The 17,969-nt window shown below is 46.9% G+C and overlaps 3 protein-coding genes across 3 annotated transcripts; 2 read left to right on the forward strand and 1 right to left on the reverse strand.

Moving 5' to 3' along the window:
* Positions 1-640: 640 nt before the first annotated feature.
* RAC3 (Rac family small GTPase 3) lies at positions 641-9,502 on the forward strand. Its single transcript, XM_063120187.1, has 6 exons — positions 641-771; positions 3,671-3,742; positions 7,135-7,252; positions 7,662-7,724; positions 8,009-8,168; positions 9,072-9,502. Exons 1-6 carry the CDS (start codon positions 737-739, stop codon positions 9,200-9,202), a joined length of 579 nt encoding a protein of 192 aa, XP_062976257.1. The 5' UTR covers positions 641-736; the 3' UTR covers positions 9,203-9,502.
* A 74-nt stretch (positions 9,503-9,576) lies between these two features.
* Positions 9,577-14,406, reverse strand: DCXR (dicarbonyl and L-xylulose reductase). Its single transcript, XM_063120186.1, has 8 exons — positions 14,276-14,406; positions 13,964-14,061; positions 12,642-12,796; positions 12,142-12,184; positions 11,754-11,853; positions 11,492-11,556; positions 10,930-11,047; positions 9,577-10,318 (listed from the first exon to the last, which is right to left on the reverse strand). The coding sequence occupies exons 1-8, from the start codon at positions 14,322-14,324 to the stop codon at positions 10,215-10,217; spliced, it is 732 nt and encodes a 243-aa protein (XP_062976256.1). The 5' UTR covers positions 14,325-14,406; the 3' UTR covers positions 9,577-10,214.
* A 2,381-nt stretch (positions 14,407-16,787) lies between these two features.
* Positions 16,788-17,596, forward strand: LOC134395329 (14-3-3 protein gamma-like). Its single transcript, XM_063121488.1, has one exon. The coding sequence runs from the start codon at positions 16,853-16,855 to the stop codon at positions 17,594-17,596; it is 744 nt and encodes a 247-aa protein (XP_062977558.1). The 5' UTR covers positions 16,788-16,852.
* Positions 17,597-17,969: the final 373 nt, after the last annotated feature.

Below are 17,969 nucleotides of genomic sequence, written 5' to 3' on the forward strand. Positions count from 1 at the left end.
CCAGTTTAGGACCCCAGGCTCTGAGGCTCTGCTCCTCCCTGCCATAGCCCTTAATGACCATCGCCACAGGGTTACGCCACTGCAGGATTACACCCCCACCCCCGTGTCAGTAATGGCTGCACGACAGACTTAAACGCCCCTTTTTGTCTTTGCCGGCACTTATACCCCGATACAAGGAAAAGCGTCGCCCTGCGGGGCTCCGTGTGCCGACTGCTAAGAAGTCAGAGACACCCCCCCCCCACACACACACACCCTTTCCTGCCACGCTGTGCTAGTGCGACCCATCACTCGGCACTGGACGGACACAAAGGGCCTGACACCGCCACACACACACACACCCTTCCCTGCCTCTGGGGCTGCGCAAGGCGCCAGTGCGCGCGTTAGTTGCTAAGCTACTGCTGGTGGCTCCCATGCCGGGATCCCGGGGAGATCCCGCGGGGCGCCTCGGAGGACGGGGGCGCTCGCCCCTGCCCGGCTCGCATCCCCACGACCCGCCTGCTGAGCGCGCGAAGGGGTCGCGGGGAGGGGCCGCCGGACTCGCGCTCCGGCTCCGTCCCTCCTCCTGTCCCCTCCCCCCGGCCCCGCCCGGCTCCGGGTCTCTCGCGCTCGCTCGCTCGCTGGCTCGCGCGCTGTGTGTCGCTCTCGCTCACTGCGGCTGCGGGCGGCATCCCTCGCCAAGGAAGGAGAAGGCACCGAGCCCGGCGCCGCCGCCCAGGCCACCTCGCTCCCGGGGCAGATGCAGGCCATCAAGTGTGTGGTCGTGGGAGACGGGTGAGCGGAGCCGGCAGGGGCAGTGAGGGAGGAGGAGGAGGAGGAGGGGGCGAAGCTGGCGCTCGGCCCAGGCTCTAGACCATGTGCAAGGCAAGGGTGGGGCGCGACATGAATGCCGCCACCGCCTCCTTAGCAGAAGGGGATGGTGCATTTCCCGCTTCCACAGCGCGCTGGAGCATCCATGAGGAGCGGCGGGGTCGGTTCCTTCAGCACACGCCCATCGGTCTCGTGGCAGGCTTCTGGTCTCCCCCGCCCTCCACCTATTGTTGCCCCAGCCAATCCATCGCCCCCAACATCCCCTTTTCACACACACACCCGGCGGTAGCTGTCCCTCTCTCTATTCTTCTGTTTCCCAGCTCTGCGCGCCCTCCCCGCCCCCCGCCCGTCTGCTGCAGTCTCAAGGGAGGGCTTCCATCTCCCCCCTCCACCAGCCTCGCGCTTATCTGCCCCTCGCGGTGTCTTCGGGGTCCCCCGTTAGCTTCGCCATGTGGTTTGATGGGTCGTTGGGAAACGAGCGGGTCGCCTCCCTCCCCGTCCCAGCTCGAAGGAGGGCCCCGGGCGGCTGCTTGTATTGTGGTCGGATCTCGAACCCTCTTCCCCAAAGACCGTCACGGCCATTGTACCAGACAGTTGGGGGACAGATGCGCTTCCTCGTCTGAGTTCGAAGGTTGGATGGGCCCGCGTTGCTTCCAGAGTGGTGGGAAAGAAACCCAGTGAGGCAAATGCCCGACGCTGAAAAAGAGCAGAAGTCCTGATCTCAAATGCCCTGCCCTACTGACTCCAAAATTAAGCCATGGCTCCCTTTTTCCAAATGCCGTGATTCTCTAGCTGTGCGATGGTCAACGAGGAGGATATATCAGAAGATAGCTTGGCGAGCTGACATGGGTGGGTGCTGGGGAACCAGGGAGAAGAGAATAAACCGGGGATGGTTTCTAGCCACATCAAATGGTTAGTCTGGCAAAGGAATCTTGGACAAAATCTTGGACAAAATTTGAGAAAGTCGCTTGGTGTCATGGCTACAGAATGTGGTTAATGATAGATGACAGAGAGGCTACTGTTGCACTCCTGCTGGTCCTTCGCTGTGTGAACAGAGTCCTGGATTAGATGGACCCTTGGTCTGCTCCAGCAGGAGCTCTTCTTATGTTGTAACATTCTTACAGATTGCTAGACTTGGAGCGCGCTGTCCTAGATTGAAATCCCTGCTCGTGAAGCTGTCTGGGTGGCCTTAGGCCAGTTGCTGGTCTCAGCCTAACCTGCCCCATAGAATTATTGTGAGGGGGAAGGGGATAACTCCATGTGTGGCCCCATACTCCTTGGAGGAAGGGTGCAATGCAAATATGATCAATCTAGAGAGCGAGCAAGGGTTCAAGTATCACCTGATCGATGAACTCAGTGGGTGATCCTAGGTGACGACCCTTAAGTGCAGAGCATCTTGTTCTGAGCACACAACACACACTCATCTATCTTGAGCCAGGCATCTGTTCACCTTTGCCTGTCTATCAACACCCATTTCTGCCCTTGCACATCCATCCCCCACTGCCTCAGTCGCTCAGCATCTAGTTCCCTGCTCCAGTAATAACATTGAACTACCTTGCAGTGGTGGTGGCGGTTAGGATTGTTGAGCTAATGTGTGTGAATCTCTTTGAATCAGGGGTACAGAACAGAAATAGTGCGGGGGGACAAATTGCGCCCACCAAGGCCTCGGCAGACCCGTTGATGTCAGTGGGTGTGGCCCAATTGGGAGGGGAGTGGCTCTCAGGGGAATCCCCAATTGTTATTTCAGACCAGGTATAACAGCTGGGGTTCCTCCAAGGTGGGAGATTCCTTCAGAGGGTGGGGCTTGGAGGAACCCATGGAGGCTGTGGGGGCTGAACGCGGAACCTCCAGGGTCCAGATTTGGCATGCAGGCTGGAGGTTTTACACCCCTTCTTTAAATAATCAAAAAGCAGTATATAAACGACACATTACAACAAGGCGTTATACTTTCGATTACACTCAGCATGCAGAGTTCTAAAAAGGTTGAGACTGGGCCTTTCACCCAATCTGCCCAGACCTTTGATCAAGGAAGAGTTAAGTTAAATCTCAAAACCATACTCAATGAAGTGGGAAAATGCTTAGGAATCAGAAATGGGGCATGCAAGGAACATGTACACCACATGGCAAAGAAATGCTATGAGTACAAGGCATGGGTTTGGCTTGCCAATAAAAGATGCTGTTGCTGATCTTAAGGTAATTGGCTTAATGAAATTGTATTAGAAGCATCTTTCTTTGTATATGTTGCACAAAAAGAACAGGGAGCAGTACGTTTGCAATCTTCCAAAAAGTTATCACAAGTATTCTCATCCCGGGAGTATGCCACTCTTTTCTCTCGCTGGTATCTACCCCAAACACCACCTGTGATCACATGGGTGAAATTGCCATCCATGCCTACACTTTTGGTGCTGGCTGGTTAAGCGATTGGCTCTTCCTGGAGAAACTTTGGGCATGCAGAAAGTAAGGATGCATGCTAGTGTGGAGGGCCAATGTAGGTAGCAATAAGACATTCTGCTGCCTAATAATTCAGAACTTGAATGTATACTCTTTGATTTATTCCTGAGCTCTCACTTGTTAAACTGATTGTGTCCTGGTAGTCTAGCCAGTAATTTTTTGCTTGAGTTTATTATGGGCCTGAACTAAAGCTGTATTGGAAGAAGCTTGATAAAGGTGTGCTTCCTTCTCCAAAGAACAATGAATGAAATAATGGAAGATGTTTGGATGTGCTGGGGACATCACATGTACAGAGAAATCTAGACCTGATCCAGTGACCTGGGATTTGGGGCAGGATGCAAGTTTCCCTCCTACAAGCCCCCTCCCATCCTACTGTGTCAGTGTTTTTGTGTCTCTGCTTTCATTTTCTCAGGGCTGTGGGGAAGACCTGTCTGTTGATCAGCTACACGACAAATGCCTTCCCCGGAGAGTACATCCCCACTGTGTAAGTATTGGGTGATTAAGTATTGGGTGATGCATGTGAAGACACAGTGTTTTGTAAGATTCCCACACTGGGATTTTGAGATACTAAGTTTTGAAAGAATTAGATAGTGTGAGAGCGCAATCCTAAAGGGATTAATGCTTGAATAACAGAGCCATCTGGTCTCAGAGCCCACAAGAGTCAGGCAGGGCAGGAGGAACAAGGAGTTTTTTTACAGCCTCCTGTACCATGCTAAAAGATAAGCCACCATGGTGCTTTCTGTGGTGCCTGGGAGAGGTGGGTGGAAGAATCTGCTCTCTCTTTCTTGCCCCCCCCCCATAGTCATAGCTATGAGTAGCATCCAATAGGACGCTGCACCCCTGCCGATTCTGTCCTGCCCTCGCCAATTAGATTCCACAAGCGCCCTCTCACTGATTCTATTGTGTAAGCAGGACCCACCACTTGCACAACAGAGATTGAACGCTTCCTACAGGAAGCCCCGAAATAAGCAAAATCCCTCATTTCTGGATTGGGACTGGGTGGCAGTGCTCCCTTATGCAGGCTCTGCTGCCCTGCCCCATTCCAGAAACAAGTGGTTGGCCCTGGGTGCCCTAACTCTCTGCTGCACAAGTGGTGCGCTCCACCTGTGGAATGGAATCAACAGAGTGCAACAGAGCTGGTGGTAGCCTAGCGCTGCACCCCATTGGATAATGCCCATTGGCTGTGGCCTCCAGAAGGTCGGACAGGGGGTAGAATCCATACCATCCATATGCCATCTGAGAAGCCATAGGATTGTTCTGCCTGGGATACTTCAACTGTGACACATTCCTACACTGAGAAAGCGTACATGTGATAAGTACATCCACTGGAAAGTCAAGATTAGCTTTTGTTCACACACAGCAAAAATACTACTTGTGTAATTGTTGCCAAAGTTGATCTATGTGGGGATTGCATGTTGTTTAAATCATGATATTTTCAATGTAGGAATGTTGCTGCATCCAATAGCCCTGGCTGAGTTGGATCTAGTAACCGTCCTGGATGGCTCGAAATGTAATTTTACCGTGGAAAATGTTTACAAGATTCAGACTAGTTATATATATTTTTGCTCAGAGAGTCCGTGTAGAGGAAGTGTTGATTTTTAGGTTCTTTTATGTGTCTGCACATGAATGCTGTTGTATAACTTATTGGAATGTAATACCCAGATTATGTAGCGTTGCTTCTACACTAGCAGTGCTGAGGCCTTGTTTTTCTGCAATCAGTTGGAAGCAGAATTGGTTCAACACAGCACTTAATATACCCCTTATGTTGTCCAGTAGTGTCCATCCCCATGGCCAAGATCATTCTATAGCATTTACTCAGAAGTAAGTCCCCTTGAACACATGTCCCTTCCAACACTGATTGACAGTTTCCTATTTGCAGGTTCTATGCTTGTATTGGTTCCACAGTGGGTTTACTGATGAATAGCCTGTTAATTTCCCTTGAATAGTCTCTCTTAGGCTGCAATCCTATGCATATTTAGACAGCAAAAAAATCCTACAACTCCCAGCATTCCCTTGCCATGCTGGCTGGGGAATACTGGGAGTTGTAGGACTTTTGTCTAAAATTGCATCCTTAATAGTCTCTTATTGTCTATTTCTTCAGAGGGCAGGGTTAATAAAAAGCAATGATTTTAAATAAATAAATAAGTCTGATTTTTAAAATTTAAGTCTAATTTCAAAATTTTCTTAAAACAATTAGTAAAAAAAGAGCCAAAGTTGAAAATATCATCATGAATACTAATTATACAACTACTAATTATATTCTATAAATATGGAGACAGGAGATAAACTGATAAACTATTTCTGCGCTGCAGGTGGTGTGCAGAAGTACATTCATTCTCTCTCTCTCTCTCTCTCTCTCTCTCTCTCTCTCTCTCTCTGCCTTGCCTCTCAGTACAAAGATACAGGGCCCGTTCAGAAGACACCTTAAACCATGGCTTTAACCATGGTGGTTAAGCCAGAAAGCTAGGCTGTGTTCAGAAGACACCTTAAACCATGGCTTTAACCACAGAGAATAAGGCTTTTTGCTTTATTCACCATGGTTAAAGCCATGCTTTAAGGTGTCTTCTGAACACAGCCTGGCTTTCTGGCCTGACCCCTGCGGTTAAAGCCATGGTTTAAGGTGACTTCTGAACGGGGTCAATGAATAGAGAATTTTGGGAGCTAGAGTAGATTTGAACAAGGAGGTGTGTGAATATAAATGCAAGGGAAAATGGGAGATTAATAGAAAGTGAAAACAAAAGTATTCATGCAACTCTGATTCCTGAGGAAACATCTGTTGCATATATCCTCTGCTGTAGAAGGGAATTAGCTAGCATGGTGGCAGCAGGCCATAAAAGAGACCCAATTTATATTTTGTTTCTGTACCAGCTGTGGTTGAAATTGCCTAAATTGTATTTTTAAAAGAACTTTACATTTATCCAAAAACTGAAATAGTTGACCATTCAAAAATCCAAGTATATGTTCTGTTAAAGTAGTTGTTTGTCAAAGAAGAAAACTAACCAGAAGAATAAATAATCTTATTAATACAATTTAAAGCCTTTTTTGGTGATTCTGGCCACACCATGACAGAAATGCCATGATTAATTGAACAGTTGGAGTTTGGTCATCTCCTGAATGACTTCACAAGTTCATTCTTCTTTAGTACTAAAATGACCAAATTATCATCCCATTTTTTGATGAAAAATAATATAAATTTTATTTAAAATAATTAAAAAATGAAAATACTTCAGAATTGCTAAGGTTGTACCTATCTTCCAATGAAATCTACTTCTCTGAATATGTATTAAGGTTATATTAAACAATAATGTATTACTAAAAATGATGATTAAATAGAATCTTCCTCACTAGTGATTTAAATTGTGATTGAAATCATTACAATTTATTTGTTCATTAAATCAATTTGATTTATCAAATCAACCCCACCAGAGGGTACTTCAATTATGGACTTCTTTCCCCACAAAATTATTTCCCGTTTCATATAGTGAAACTGTTATTTCATTATAGAAAACCAAAAAAGGGGGGGGGGGAAATATGAGAAGAATCTGGAAAGGAGCTTAGCATGGAAGCAATGCAAGTATTTCAAGAGTATTTTGAATAAATGCAAGAGGGGACGCCAAGTTTTTACCACCCTTTACTCATGCATCCAACAATAGTGTATTGGGTGTTAAATAAGCAAGTGATTGAGAAAACATCCTAATTAAAATGTGGAATAATGAGTAGTTAAGTGGCTGAGAAAAGAGAACTAGAGAATGAGAGTTATTCTAGCATAATTAATCTAGAATGAAGTTAAATGATCTTGAGAATATAGTTTTTGATGGGGTGGGGTGAGAGGGGGGAAGGATTTCTCTGTTGCTGACAAGAACATTTTCCATCTAGGTTTGATAATTATTCTGCCAACGTCATGGTAGATGGAAAGCCAGTTAACCTGGGCCTGTGGGACACAGCAGGACAAGAAGACTATGACAGACTGCGACCTCTTTCCTACCCACAGACGGTAAGTGCAAAGGTCGTCCCCTGCTTCACAAGTGGAGTTGGATCGTCTCCCCTTTTAGGGAAGGCACCCCTGCCCCAAATTCCTGCCTATCAAAACAGCCAGTGCTGCTGTAAATTCTGCACCAAATATAACATGCTTTACAACGACTATGTCTGAATAATGTATGTGAGCATGATGTAAATCTTCAGCCAATTTAATAGGTGTGAATCCTATATTACATCTCCCTTTTATTAAAAAAAATGGTATTCTGAGGGAGGGACTAGGCTGGGAGAAGGTGGAATTGGAGATAAAATGGGCAATGACCTGTGAGTAGCCGGATTGGGGAGGCAGGGCAAAAAGACAAAGGCTGTGTGAGGCAGTTTGCTACCCTGACTATTTCATAGGAAGGCAAATGTTCATTTCTCTGCAGGATGTTTTCCTGATCTGTTTCTCACTGGTGAGCCCAGCTTCCTTTGAAAATGTCCGAGCCAAGGTAATATGCTTTCTCTCACACATACAGGGAAATGGGGCTGTTAGTAGCTGACTTGCTAAAGATAGGAAGAGGGTGTGTTATCTTCATTGCTAAAAGCAGACAAGTGGTGCCTCCAGGACAGGATTCAAAATCATGAAAGCCAGTGGGGAGCTGACAGCAATCAGTTTCCCTTTCTGGGGCCATCTTTTAGCTTTGGTCAGTCAGAGAGCCAGAAATGGCTACTTAGCCCTGGTACTATTTTAACTCCCCAAGGCAAATCACTCGCTTGTTACACTCATTTATAGTGGTACCCAGAAGTCAGACATCACTGCCCCAACACACCGATCATCTTGGTGGGCACCAAGCTGGACCTGAGGGATGACAAGGACACCATTGAGAGGCTGCGTGACAAGAAACTGGCTCCCATTACCTACCCCCAAGGTCTAGCTATGGCCAGGGAGATTGGTGAGTCTTGGAAATAGGGGCATTGAATCTCAAAGCCAGGGGCCAAATCTAGCCCACCTGGGTTCACCACCTGGCCTTCCTGGTTTCCTCAGATGGCCACATTCCCTTCCCTTCCCTTGACCCCACCCGCTTTCCCTGACTGCCTACCGTTGGGTGTTTCCATGGCTTTTGCATGCTCCCCCCTCCTTTCTGAAAGGTTGAAATGACTCTCTTAAGGTTTAGTCATGAAATGGCTCTCTTCATGTTTAGGGTGACCATATGAACAGGGCTTCTGTATCTTTAATAGTTGTATAGAAAAGGGAATTTCAGCAGATGTCATTTGTATGCATGCAGCATCTGGTGGAATTCTCTCTTCTTCACAAGTTAAAGCTGCAAGAGCCCTGCCCTCTTTTGTATCTGGTTATGCTAGGCAGGGCTCCTGCAGCTTTAACTGTTGTAATGCAGAGGGAATTTCACTAGGTGACACATGCACACAAATGACACCTCTAGAAATTCCCTTTTCAACAAAACTGTTAAAGATACAGGAGCCTTCATAGATCACCCTAGGCAGTAAGACCTTTAAGCTAAAATATGCTGGGATTTTGGGCATTTTGGTCCTGCTCCCTCTTGCCTTCTGCCCCATCCACCACTGGCATGCAGACCCCAAAAGCATTCTAATATTTAGGACCTGAATTGAAAGAGGTTCTGTGCCTCTGGGCTAGAGGAAGGAGCTGTGAACTGTAGAGAACACAGCCCTTTGCAATTAGAATAAACAGTTTCTATGGTTTTCATCTTTTTTGATCATGAGCACTAGTACTTTGCCACTTTGTAAAAATGCAATTAATAAGGTTCCAGGAACTGGGAATAAAGGAGAGAAATCACCAAGCCTTATCGTAAGTCCTATGATCTCTTTGATTCCTGCAGGTTCAGTGAAGTACCTCGAATGCTCTGCCCTTACACAGCGAGGCCTCAAGACTGTCTTCGATGAAGCCATCCGGGCTGTGCTCTGCCCCCCACCGGTGAAGAAGCCTGGCAAGAAGTGCACTGTGTTCTAAGGGCCTCTGAGTTCAGCATGTCATGGGTTTCTCTTCCTTGTGTGTGCGAGGAGGGAGCGTTCGCTGGGTCTGCCCGCAGTGGGAGTGGCGGGGCCCTTCATCATGTACGAAGTCAGTGTTTTTTACATGTCTCTTTGATTTAACGTCTGTGTCGATGTAAAAGGGCCGCATGGGAGGAAGAGGAGCTCAATGCTGTCCCACCCCCAGGGCGGAGCAGTGGGAGGAGCATGCTCCCCATGACTCCATGCCAGGGGGGTAATGCATTGAGTGGAAAGACCAGCCCTTTCTTACTACTTCTATTGGTGCTAGAGCATTGTGGTGGGAGCAGATAAAGAACCCCAGTTGGGGCAGGAAAGACAAACGGGACACAGGTGGAAGAACTAGCCGTTAGTGCTTTATTGTGCGAGACACTAGCTGAGCTCAATGATCAGTGCAGCTCTGTGCCATCCAAAGCTGTCTTCGCCTTTCAGGGCATCGGCCTGTGCGCTGCTCCTGAGCTGGTTGACTGACCATCAACTCTCCCAAAGATGGGGAAGAGGAGGAAGGTCTCTTTACCTTGTCCAGCCTGGGCAGAACAGGGCCGCATGGCAAGAACCTTTCTGTAAGATTTAATAATAATTAAAAAAAGGGATGCAGGTGGGAGGGTGATGGCCAACCCCTTCCTTTTGTCAGGAGTGATGGACTGGGGGATGGAGCAGGGAGAGCTTTGGAGGGGTTGGGATGGAGACGGGTCCAGTTTTTAATCATCGTGTAGAGTGATGAGCTGAACACCTCTTATTTTATACAATAAACATTTCTCCATAAGTAAGCCGGCGTGGTTTGTTTAGGGTCAGCAGCAGAAGGAAGGACACCTCCTCTTCACTCTACTCACGGATCCGAGGATTGAACTTCTCTTTCTACCATATCTCATTCCACAACTCTCCAGTCCTTCAGGATGACCAGGCAGGATAAGTCGTATGGGGGACTTATCCAAATGGACACATCCAAATGGACTCAAGCCAACTTCATAGTTTTAACAGGCAAGGAATCCCCCATCAACGGGCAGCATGGCACCTGTCGTCATGTTGCTTTGATCACTCAGCAGGAAGAGGATGCCATTTACCACATCGTCCACCTCTGTAAGGATAGAGTTGGCAAAGGCAGCTGAATGAGAGTCCGGAGGCAGTCATGGCAGAGGAAATATAGGAATATAAGAAGCTGCCTTGTACTGAGATCAGATCAGTTAGTCCAGTATTGTTGACACTGATTGGCAGCAGCTCCCCAGCTTTTTAGGCAGGGTTCTTTCCTAGCCCTAACTGGAGATGCCAGGGATTGAACCTGGGGCCTTCTGCTTGCAAAGCAGGTGCTCTATCAGGGCTGGCCCTCCCATGAGGCAGAGTGAAGCTACTGTCTCAGGCAATGGAGTTCGAAATGGTGTATTCCCCAACCACCCACACAGACACTACCAACCACTGTCCTCCCTTTCTTTACTGCTCTTGCCACTACCATGTTGCACCACCACTATTGCTGCCTTTTGTTCTGCAGAACTCTTCAGGCCTTGGTCCTGGTCTCTCACATTACAGGTGCCACAGAATCATAAGAACAGCTACAGTTAACTCCACCTAGCCCTGATACATGTTGCTCACAGCGGATTGCTATGCAAAACTGGGCTCATCTTCTGCCAGGTTTCTAAATCTACAGAGGCCTTCTCTTACCTTCTAGCATGGGGAACCTGTGTTCCAAATTACCTGCAAATTTCCCCAAGGGGATGCGGCTAATCATTGGCCCAGCTTTCTGGGGATCAGTCCAGTACAGGCGTCCCATGTTAGTCATGACCACGGTGGGGTTCACACTGTTCACTCGAATCTTGAAAAGCAAGGACAGGGCAGTAGAGAATGAATGGAGGATCAACCCATGCATGATAGCAAATCACCTGCTCTGGCTTTAAGGCTTTATTCTCCACCCATTGTTGTCTATAACCAGGCAGTGTTTTTCCTTCCCATTGGCCTGTAGGGATGCATGTGGCTTACTTCACCTGCTTACTCCAGTAGAAAGATCCAATCCAGTCTGCCTCTTTTGCCTAGATCAGCCTTCCCCAATATGGTGCCCTCCAGATGTTTTGGACTACAATCCCTATCATTCCCAACCATATGTCATGCTGGGTAGGGTTGATGAGCGTTGTAGTACAAATGATCTACAGGGTGCAAAGTTGGGGAAGGCTGGCCCAGATGAAATTATATACCATGCTTCCATGATAATATTATTTTGTAGTAGTATCCACCTTCTAATTCACCAGTCTTATGTTCTTACCTTATGGGGACCCAGTTCCAGAGCCATTGACTTTGTCAACATATCCAAGGCGCTCTTGGTTGAACCTTCAGTAAGACAGGACATGGTCATGTATTAGGTTGTGGCCTGCTCTTTCCTCCTCCCTTGTCCCACCCTTCATTCACATTGAATGAGCATGGCTTGAGGCAATAATTTCATTGCAATCCATCTGAAAATTGCTTGCAGTTTCCTTCTGTGTTTCAGTGGGAAGAACAGCAGAGAAAATCTTGACAGTTATACTCACAGTAAACTGTGTGATCAGGCAGAGCCCGCTGAGAGGCCTGACTGGAGACATTTACGATTGCACCCGGTGCACCCCTGGCAATCATCTTCCGAGCAACAATCTGAAATGTATGACATCAGAGAAGGTGATGCACATTATAGCTTGGAGTTTAACCTGGCCTGCCATCATTGGATCAAAAACACTGAGCAACAATGAGCTGGGCATAAATCCCATTGAACTCAGTGTTTACTTCTGAATAGATGTACAGGATGAAGTAGTAAATATCACTTTCTTAAATCAGATGGAGGCCAGGGTATTCAACCAGTCACTAATGGACACTTTTGGCTTTATCGTCTTTCTGCTGCTCAGGAGTGAACGTTGCCCTCCCAACACTACGCAGACTTCTCACCTGAGAAACATGCAACGCGGCCCGAACGTTGACACTGAAAGACCTACATAAAATTAAAGTGAGATTAAATATGCAAAATAAAGCAGATAACAACAGTATTAGATGGCTCCTAGGGGCCAAGAAAATCAGGGGCAACAGCAGTAAACTGACCCCCACCCCCTACCTTATCAGCATATATACCATGGCAATAATTAAGCTGATAAAATATAAGCTTGCTCTCTTTTACTCCCAAGAGAGAAGAAGAGCATTTGGTTTGTGCCTCTGCGAGTCAGCTGTTTTCTTTGGCAAGCTGAGACAGGTTAAAAATCAATCTAGGGTCAAAGTTTTATGACATTTTATGACATGGGATGCAAAAGGCCTCGGGCTGAGTATCAGAATTTTCAAAGTTCATTTGGTGTCCGGCACCTTGTAATCCAAAATTAGTTGTACTTTCCCCCCCACCTCCCAAGCTATCTAGTATTGACCACAGACCCTACCTTTAGAGCTGTGTTGGAGATTACCTGTCAAAGGCCTCCTTGGTCACCTCTAGGAATGGCTGTAGCAATGCAACACCTGCATTATTCACCAACAGGTCAATATCCCCCGCTTGGCTCAGTGCTGTCTCAGTAGCTTCCCAATCTCCTAAGTCTACACATAGGACCTGGATGCCAGGGCACTGGAGACAGAATAGAGAAATCGGGGAAAAGTTGGGGTGAAGCTAGGAAAGTGGCAAGGAAACCAGGTTTGCTAGTGCTTGAGTCCCAAAGCACAAGACTAGGTTCAAGGCTAGAGTTAGCAGAGCCTATCTTCACCTTGGAAGGGATCCTGTTCCTTCAATGCAAACTCAAAGGTGTGCCTTGCATGGCCTTCATCTCTAATGAGAATGTAAGATCTTTTTTATTTCATTTGTTTTCAGAGAGGCTCTCTTCCATTTTCTATCTTGCATTAATAATAATCACACATCTTACAAAAGGTGACTGAAATACACTCTTAGTGTCATGAGTGAAAATATTCCAAGAATTGCACAAAAGACTTCTCTTGCCATAGCCATTCTGCGATAGAGCAATTCTGGCACGGCTCCTAAGTTCAGTAGGTGAAGCTTTTCTTTTCACTGCATCTCTACGTTGGGGGAGGGAGCGAGAAAGGATCTGCTGCTGCATTTCTGCTTGTCATGCAGTTATTAAAGCCACAGGAAGTGTGCTAGGCTGAAGGGGGAGGAGGAATGTTGGCAACTGTAGCCATATCTGACCAGGAGCCCTCTCAGGAGTCTGGCAACCCTGTTCAAGATTTTCTGAAGACAACATTTTTAGATCTATGGGCAGTTGCTAGTGTGTCTCTCTGGGGACAGGCAGCAGGGTGGGCAATTTGTGGCCCTCCAGATGTTTTGGCCTGCAACTCCCATGCTCATTCACCACTGGCTACACTGTCTAGGACTGAATTATAGGCCAAAGCACCTGGAGGGCAGCTAGTTGCCCACTCCTGGGCTAGAGAAAGTAGTAAGAAGTGCAAACTGCTATATTACCAGTGAAGGAAGATGAGGCTTGAGGTACATGGGTCACAAGGAGAGAAGAAGCCAACATTCTGCTCCCACAGGGACCAACCGGAAGCCCATGATCACAATAGCACCCTTGTATTTTTGTTCCCCAGCAACAGATAAACAAAGGTATACTGCTTCTGATACTGGAGGAAATGTATAGCCATCTAGGCTAGTAACCACTGATAGCCCTGTCCTCTATGAAAGGGTGGTGGTGGTGCTTCCTCTAGGCTGGAGGAGGGCTCAGGGCCCTAAAGTGGTCGGAGAGGGTTAATAGGTGGGTGGAGAGTGAGGTGGAAGAAGCTCTACCTCCTTTTGCAAGTTGTCGAGATCCGCCTGGGTCCGGCTCACCGCGACCACCTGAGCCCCAGCCCGGCTCAAGGCTACCGCCACAGCCCGGCCAATCCCTGCAAAAGGAGTAGAAAGACGGTTAAGGGCGCAATCCTATGCATGTTTGGACAGCCAAAAAGAGTCCTACAATTCCCAGCATTCCCCAGCCATCATGCAGGGTTCCGCCCTGCCGCCGCCCCCCCTCGGTCTTAACACCCATAGGGTTGCGCCCTTCCTGCCTGCCTGCCTGGAACCTCAAAGATTAACATAGGCGCAGTCCGGGGACGGTACCTTTGCCCGCCCCAGTTACCAGAGCCCGGCGGCCCGAAAAGCGCTCCATCTCCCGCGGTGAAGAAGCTGACGCTCAGAGTCCTCGTTCGGAGACGGAGCTAGGAGCCCAAAGGGGCTTGCCAGGAGCAAGACAAGCTAAGCAGGGAAACGCCCCTCCCCAAGACACGCCCCTTCCCCAATCGTTTCGCCCGTCAGGCAGGGCATTCCCCCCCCCCCACCCGCTTTGGGTCCCCATCCCGGAGGTGTCTGCTCTACAGTATCAAGCTTCCCCCGCCCATAATAGATACAAAACTGTACAGACTGACCGTTCCTTTGTCTGAAGACGGGTCTTCCTGCTTATTTTGGACGCCATTTTCCCCCTCTCATTAGCCAGGAAAATGTTATCGCTGCTCCCTCGGAGGCAATGGAGAAATCCTGGATTTTACCGTACCTGTGCCGTCGAAAAAGTAAAGCAATTCAAGTCTTCTTGTGCGTATCTGTATATCTATCCAGATAGATAGGTTATTATCCCCCTATTGCAGGTGGGGAGGACTGAGATGACAACCCTATAATGTCCATTGAAATCCCCGTATTAACTACATTGCCACCTCCATCGCCTCTTCACGCAACTACCGCCAAACCAAACGCCAGTGTTCAATTGAAATTGAATTTCAATGTGTCTTGAGTTTGGTTCACTCACACTCAGAAACTTTGTGCTGTTCAACCACTGGAGATTTCAAATAAAACTTGTTTGTTTCTCTCTCTTATTTGGCCAACATTCAGAGTCTTGTAGGCTCGAGCTTCCTTATCCCTCCATATTTCCTTAATTCCATTGCCATAGGAGGAGTCACTAAACTGGCCTCAGTGCAGACCTGTTCTATGAATTTGGACCACCACAGGGCCACTGGGTGCTCATCGGAAGATCAGTATGCAATCAGGAGGGTAGGTATGGATGTGTTTTAATTTAATCTGCATACCACCCTTTGATAGGTATTTTCAGTGTGGTTCACGTGGGAAAATAGAAAGGATAAAAATGCATTACTACAGGTCCCAAGTGACCCTCCCTGGGAAAAGAATTTCATTTGTGGGGTACCATGACTGAGAAGGCCCTCTCATCAGTACCATTTGCTTCAGGTGGCAAAGGCACCCAAAGGAAGACCACCAAAGATGGTATCAGTGTATACTTATGTAAGAGCCAGTAGGTGGCCCTTCAGGTATCCAGGTCCCAAGCCATGCAGGGCTTGCAAGGTCATCAGCAATACTTCAAACTGCAATCACTCCTTAAGCACTGGCAAGATGTGTTCACAATAGCTAGTCTGTTAGTAGCTTAGCAGCTGCATCTTCAACTAACTGCAGATTTTGAGCAATCTTCACATACAAATCTAACTTTGAATGGGTTTGGTTTTTGTGAACCGCCCAGGGAGCTTTGGCTGTTAGGCGGTATAAAAATTCAATAAATAATAATAATAATTATAATAATAATAAAACTGAGAGGTTACCAGAATGTGGGTAATTGTGGCCAGGCTATCTCTGTCTAGGAGGGGGCTGCAGTTGATAACTGTTCTCTATAAAACTGAGCAAGTTTCTTCCATGAGGCTGTATGGAGCTTTACTTTGATGAAATATGTGGTGCCAGAATAGCATTTATTTCTAAAAGTGCAGACATCTCCCATCAACAGGATTAGCATCAGTTTCACCTAAAACAGATATCAGCACTCCCAAGCATATTAGCCCCATTATCCATTGTTATCAAGTGACTCCATCCAGAAGGTTCTCAGACTGAGTGAAATATGCATACACTTGGGCTAGGGAATGTAAATGGTTTGGTAATGTTAACTTTCCTCTGCTATATTGATTTAATATAATGTATTTTAACTATTGGCTTAGGGAATTAGCCACCCCCAAGCCCTCAGCTTGGGACCAGGTTATCTGAAAGATCACTTTGCTCCATATAATCCAGGCTGAGAGATGAGGTCTTCCCCAAAGGCCCTTTCCACTGTCCCTACAGGTATTCATATGGTGACAACATTCAAGAGGACTTTTTCTGTGGTGCCCCTGCTTCAGGAATTCCCTCCCCTAGGAGTTCCAAATGGCTCTTTCACTGCTTGCATTTTGGAAGGTAGGGAAAACATTGATTTTTCATTTGGCTTTTGAGCCCTCCTAGATACTTTGGCTGCTGTGAGCTTTGTTCTATTGTATTTATTTATTTATTTATTTATTACATTTTTATACCGCCCAATAGCCAAAGCTCTCTGGGCGGTTCACAAAAATTAAAACCATAATAAAACAACCAACAGGTTAAAAGCACAAATACAAAATACAGTATAAAAAAGCACAACCAGGATAAAACCACGCAGCAAAATTTATATAAGATTAAAATACAGAGTTAAAACAGTAAAATTTAAATTTAAGTTAAAATTAAGTGTTAAAATACTGAGTGAATAAAAAGGTCTTCAGCTTTTTGAAGCTGAAGACCTTCAGCTTTCAGAATGTTCCAGAACTTTCCTGTCCCTATGACATCACTTGTTGCCAGCCACACAGCTAGAACCTCCCCCTGGTCCATACAGGCCAGTCTGTGACTGTTGCTCCTTCCCTGTCAATGTTGAGCCGCAAGCAGCTGGTGCAGGCAGCACAGCTAGCAGAACAATGTGGCAGATACAAGGACATGGCTGCTGCCATGAGGCAACTTGTGATGGAAGGGAAAGAGCCATTAACCCATGAGGAGAAGAGCCTGCTTTCTGAGGCCTATAAGCTCCTAATACAGGAATGTTGTGCTTCATGGCGACGGCTAAAGCACTCAGTGGAGCAGGGGGTTGGAAAGCAGAAGGAACAAGCTCAAGCTTATCGTGAGACCATAAAAAAAGAGCTGGAAGCACAATGCTGGGAGATTCTTAGCCTACTAGATTATGTACTACTGAAGCACTGTAGCGAGGCAGATTATGGAAGCCGAGCCTTTTACCTGAAGATGAAAGGAGATAGTTACCGCTACTTAGCTGAGGTGGCCCTGCCTGGTGCCAAAGAGACACTAGTGAAATCTGCAGAAAAAGCCTATGGGGAGGCTCAGGAAATTAGTCAGAGGTACATGGAACCTACTCATCCCTTGGCCTTGGCTGTGGCTCTGAATTACTCAATCCTTTATTATGAGGTTCTCAACAATCCTCAGCAGGCAACAAAGCTAGCCAAGGCTGCCTTTGATAAGGCCATTGCTGGTCTGGAGACCCTCAGCCTAGAGTTCTACAAGGAATCCACACTCATCATGCAATGCCTGAGGGACAACATCGTGCATTGGACTGGTGACCAACAGCAGCAGGTGGAGAGCAACAGGGTAGAGCTTGAAGGCTAACGGCTAGAATTCCAAGACTAGCACTTAACCATGAGTGAAATGAACCATGAGATCCAATGATGATAGCAGTGATTCCGATTCCATTATCATTTGCATTACATTCACCCAGGTACCTGATCCATTCCATAGCTGACTAATCTAGGTAGAGGTGACTTTGTTCTCCCCCCCAAAATAAATGCCTGTTCCTGATGCACTTTGGCTCTACAGCTGTAAAGCTTTAAACCTTATGGAACATTATGTTACGCTAGAGACTAACAAGAAATTAATCTTGTTATCATGCCTCACTATTCAACTTCCCTTTGCCATCTCTTGAGAACAGATGAAAGAAAGGCTTCAGTTAAACTTTGGCAATAAACAGAAATAATTTGCAAGT

Source organism: Elgaria multicarinata, chromosome 3 (genome assembly GCF_023053635.1).
Source record: "Elgaria multicarinata webbii isolate HBS135686 ecotype San Diego chromosome 3, rElgMul1.1.pri, whole genome shotgun sequence".
NCBI lineage: Eukaryota > Metazoa > Chordata > Lepidosauria > Squamata > Anguidae > Elgaria > Elgaria multicarinata.